This window comes from Ursus arctos, unplaced genomic scaffold (genome assembly GCF_023065955.2).
Source record: "Ursus arctos isolate Adak ecotype North America unplaced genomic scaffold, UrsArc2.0 scaffold_23, whole genome shotgun sequence".
NCBI classification, from domain to species: domain Eukaryota; kingdom Metazoa; phylum Chordata; class Mammalia; order Carnivora; family Ursidae; genus Ursus; species Ursus arctos.
In genome coordinates, this window is record NW_026622908.1 from 5,590,720 (window position 1) to 5,595,320 (window position 4,601).

The 4,601-nt window shown below is 46.1% G+C and overlaps 1 protein-coding gene across 1 annotated transcript; it reads right to left on the reverse strand.

Annotated features, from left to right (window-relative positions):
• Window positions 1–2,348: 2,348 nt before the first annotated feature.
• Window positions 2,349–4,213, reverse strand: LOC130544684 (calcitonin receptor-stimulating peptide 2-like). The gene is made up of 3 exons (XM_057317588.1): window positions 4,128–4,213; window positions 3,247–3,384; window positions 2,349–2,508 (listed from the first exon to the last, which is right to left on the reverse strand). The coding sequence occupies exons 1-3, from the start codon at window positions 4,211–4,213 to the stop codon at window positions 2,349–2,351; spliced, it is 384 nt and encodes a 127-aa protein (XP_057173571.1).
• Between the last annotated feature and the right edge of the window lie 388 nt (window positions 4,214–4,601).

Genomic DNA, 4,601 nt, shown 5'->3' on the forward strand with positions numbered 1-4,601 from the left:
AAACATCACACTAACTAAATAAAAAATATATAATATACTGTAATAGAAGGTAGCAAGTGATAAAGAGAAAAAACTAAGGCAGAGAAGACGGTTAGGGTATGTTGGTAAGGTGAGGTACAATTTCAGAGAGGATGGCCAGGATAGATGACATTTGAGTAAAGGTCTGTAGGAGATGGGGTCATGGCGTGGATGGCATTTTGCAACAGGTTCAGCAAGTGCAAACACCTGAGGGGGTTGGTGCCCGGGGATGCAGGTTGAAGCATAGCAAGAAGGCCAGTGTGTGAGAGGGAAGTACAAGATGAGGCCAGGCAGGTGATGGGTTGGCGGGAAGGGGAGGGGAGGGAAGATCAGTGAGGACCTTGGGAGCCACTGCAATGCCCCAGGTGTTTACTCCATGGAATGGGGAGTCAATGGAGTACTTTGTGCATAGAGGAGCCATCTGGGTGATTTCCAGCAACAGTGGGTGACAGTGTGGAGTATAGACTGAATGGGCATGAGGGTCGTAATTCTAGGGGCTCCCGAGAAAATAACTAGAGTTGGTGGATAGAAGGGGGTGACTTTTCCAACTAAATGACCTCACCTACGTGACCATCCACCAGTGAAACTGGCTGCACAGTCACCCTTGGAGCTAGTGAGCAGCATGTCACTGATAGTCCCTGCAGATGCCAGGGACGATGACGCTGGGAAATTCCTGCATCAGATAAGGGGTTAAACTTGGACATCCCAGACTCCTTCCAATACTGAGCATCTCTGATGCCACGGCATATATCACCCCAATCTCCCCCAGTTAGAATGCAGGGGTTTTGTCCCTTCTGTTCATCGCCGTATTCCTGGGGCCTGGGATAGTGTCCAGCAAATAGCAGCCACTCAATGAGTACTTGTTAAAGGTATGAATGTGTCTGTTAAACATATTGCAGGCTTTTGGGCAACATACTTTTCTTCTCAGCACCCCAGAGAATAAGAATAGTCGGACTGGCTGGCACCTAATGACTGTCAGGCCTGCCAGTCTATGACAGCATCTCAGACTCTGAGCCATTTTTCTAAAGGGCTTTGGGGACTATGGGGAGTAGGAGAGGTCCTTATGGGGAGGAAAGGCAGGGCTGGGTGAGGGCAAACCTGAGTCAAGGGGAGTGCACAGATAACCTCTGGTGCTGGGACCAGGGAACTCTGAAAATAAAGGGGAATTGTCTCTGAGATGTATAGAGTTCTAATTCCGGTAAGGGATAGTGAGGACCCATCCCGTCCCAAGCCTGTTGCATTTGCTTCATGGGTCAGCCTACTCACAAAGCGTTCACAGGTCTTTCGGCTTTCCAGGGAGAAACACCATAAACAGCAGCAGGGACTCCGCTTAAGTGTGCCGAAAACCCTTTCTTATCTTGATGAAGTTCAGCAGTGACAACATTTCTTCAAACAAAGAGTTCTGTGCAGGCACAGTATTTATTATGTGCCCCCAGACACCCACCGGGCAGCTCCTCCCCGTCCCCCTGAGGTCTCGCAGGACTGCCAACATCAGTAGGTTGGCTGACTGGACCCATGTTTGCTACCAGAGAAGCCAGGGAGACATGCTGTTACATTGATTGAACAGTTAAATACAAAAAGATGCACACTTGGTAACTGCAATGATTTTATTCTATCTTTATTTAGCTTTAGTTTATCTCAGACAAGAGTGTTTTTAATATTAAGCATGCATATGTAGGTGTCTTCCATGCTCCTTATCCTATGAGTTGTATTCATTATAAATTAAAAGAAGTAGAGTTCGCTTCATGATGACCTAGAAAAAGAAAAGAACAGCCAGAATTTAGTAATTTATTAATTGTGAAAATATTGGTATCTATTATCTCATTCAGTCTTATATTAATACTAGCAATAGATACTATTGTTGCCCTTGTTTCATAGATGGTGACATTGGCCCAGAAAACGTGTCTGCCCGGGGTCATACAGCTAATAGAAGGCAAACTCAGTTCATGATCCCAAGAGTTGGCTCTGAATTCAGATGTACATGACATTAGAGTGTTTAGACCCAAATCATGTCATTACCTTTCAAACTAAAAAAAATAGATTAATCACAATTATAAACAGATCTATCTTTTCTGGCAGATGATTTCAGTGTCACAGGGAGATACTGGTCAAATGCAGGGGAATGAACCTACATTCTAGGCATTTCAGCTACTGGGACTCCCTGTTCTCTCTGCAGACATTGGAGTGGGCACATTCCCCTGTGGATTTTTTCTATTATGTGGGCTCTTGGAGGGTTAAAGTGTGGACTGCACCCCTGCAATACCCGGTGTTCCATCCTCCCATCTGACACTAGAAGGGCAGTCACCTTGTTCCTGGAGTCCTTTCACTGCTCAGTCCCCGAGTTCCTCGTGACGACCACCAAGGGCTTCGGGACCCACATTGGTGGGCTTGAAGGTGCTTTTCACCATGCGCTCAGCTCTGGCCAGCAAGCCTTCCAGAGGATTGGTCACACAGGGGGCCTTGTTGCTGGGGCTCTTCTGGGCAGTGATGCTGATTTGCAGGATGGAGGAAAAGGGGCCCGTCAGTGAGAGGCTGTCAGAGAGAGATCCTATGTGCCCCATGGGATATTCATGGTAACAGTATTGCTCTGAGAGGTACCTGTTAACGGTATGTCTTTCCCTAGTCACAGTGATCACTGCAGAAATACATAAGCTTCTGGGGAAAATGCTGTGATCATTCCCATGGACATTCCCAGGGGTGTCAGAAAGCCCAAAGTGGCTCTGGGTGAGTGGCCATGGAACGCAGACTGTAACAGCATATCTTTCCGGTATAATGAACTGAAAATCAAGCAAGGCTTAGGGGACAGATTACTTACCCAGAAGAGGAAGAGGTGAGAATGAAGGCCAGGTACAGGTGTACACGAAACCTAATTTCTAAATCTCCTGAGATATATGCAGTCCGTCTGCCAGCTTCACACTAACCAGTCCTAAGACCTCAATGCTAGGAAGTCCCCTCAGTACTACCAGCCCAATTTCCAGAGTGGGGGATTTCATACCTTCCCCAACTGCTTTCAGAAAGGGATCTTTTTTTCCATGTGCTCTAACCAGTCTCTGTGTGACCTCTATTGTCAGTGGGGCCTGAGAATAGCTGGGTCCCAGGCTGAGGTGACCAATGGCAGTTTGCTGGCCTCCTGTCCAGCTGTGTTCTCTCTTACCTCTTGGGATATGCCTTCCTGGGCATGACAGGAGGGAGGGGATGCCCTGAGCCGAGCTGGGTGGGGAGCCTCACCTGGAGCCCTCAGTCTCCTGCTCCTGCTGCAGCTCACGGACCTTCAGCCGCACATAGTCGTTCAGCATTGCAGTCAGTAGGAGGCATATTTCATCCTCTGTGAGTGTAGCAGGTTCCAGTGGGTTTTCCATGGCAGACCTACAGAGGGGAAGAAGGCAAATAGAGGCTCTGGGCCCCTGTCTACCACTTCCCCTGGATCAGTAGCCAGGCTTCCTGTTGTCTGTGTTTTCCCTGAGGATGTGCCCACCCCAAATCCTAGTGCACCGGGCGTGAGCCCAATGTCCTTCCAAAAACATGGATTCACCAATAGTCAGGCACTAGGGTGACCTTGACGTGGACTGCTGGAACTAGAATATATAGGGTCATGAAGGTGATGGTTAGATTTTTCAGGAATATTATAAGCTTAGTGTTAAATTAGGTATTTTTAAGGATTAACTGATAAAACTTACATTAGTTTGAATCTGAAAACATTTGTGTAAGGGTGAGAAGTTAGATTGAGAGGTCACGTATTAGATCTAATAAGAACAAAATCAGTGGAAAATTAGATTAGTATGCAATCATTTCTCAAATTGGCTTTAATTAGATAAATAGGTTTGGTACAGATACAAATGTTTGGTAAACAGCAATGACTATTCCATTAAGCTCAATAAACCATATGAAAATCACAGTAAAGTGTAGTATATACCATTTGTTTTTAAGTTGTGTATAATCTCTATAGTATAAAATGTTTATAATAAACTCTTATGTAGGTTGCATGCATACCTCCCCCCCCCCACCGCCCACTGAGAGCTGGTTGTTAACCTTTTAGCACACCAGAGAACAGAGCTGTTTGATGCTAGGAACAGTGGGAGGGGAGTGCACTCCTGGCAGGGTGATCTTACCTGAATGGTGCTGCCTGGAGGGTACCCACTTGGTACAGGACCAAGATGCCAATAGCCAGGAATGGGGAGAACTTCCAGAAGCCCATGACACCTCTCTGCAAGGGAAGAATGATATCCCCATAGCAGTTAAAATTTCCATGAACCCATTGATAATAGTGAATCCCAATGTTCTTGTTCATATTGATAAATATTTTATTATTTGTATAAAATAATAGTTTGGATCTCTTGTGATTTCTTTGAGTTTTTGTATATCTCACCAATAATGAATTAAATCGAATCTTTTGTTTTTAAAGATTTTATTTATTTATTTGATAGAGAGAGACAGCCAGTGAGAGAGGAAACAGAAGCAGAGGGAGTGGGAGAGGAAGAAGCAGGCTCCAGCAGAGGAGCCTGATGTGGGGCTCCATCCCAGCCCTCTGGGATCATGCCCTGAGCTGAAGGCAGATGCTCAAGGACTGAGCCACCCAGGCGCCC

What these genes read in the sequence shown, in the direction of transcription:
- LOC130544684 (XM_057317588.1), bottom strand. Translation starts at nt 4,213, where the DNA reads ATGGGCTTCTGGAAGTTCTCCCCATTCCTGGCTATTGGCATCTTGGTC. An exon ending in CTCCAGGCAGCACCATTCAG is followed by an intron (nt 3,385 to 4,127) that starts GTAAGATCACCC and finishes TCCCCTCTGTAG; the next exon opens with GTCTGCCATGGAAAACCCAC. An exon ending in CAGGAGACTGAGGGCTCCAG is followed by an intron (nt 2,509 to 3,246) that starts GTGAGGCTCCCC and finishes CCTGCAAATCAG; the next exon opens with CATCACTGCCCAGAAGAGCC.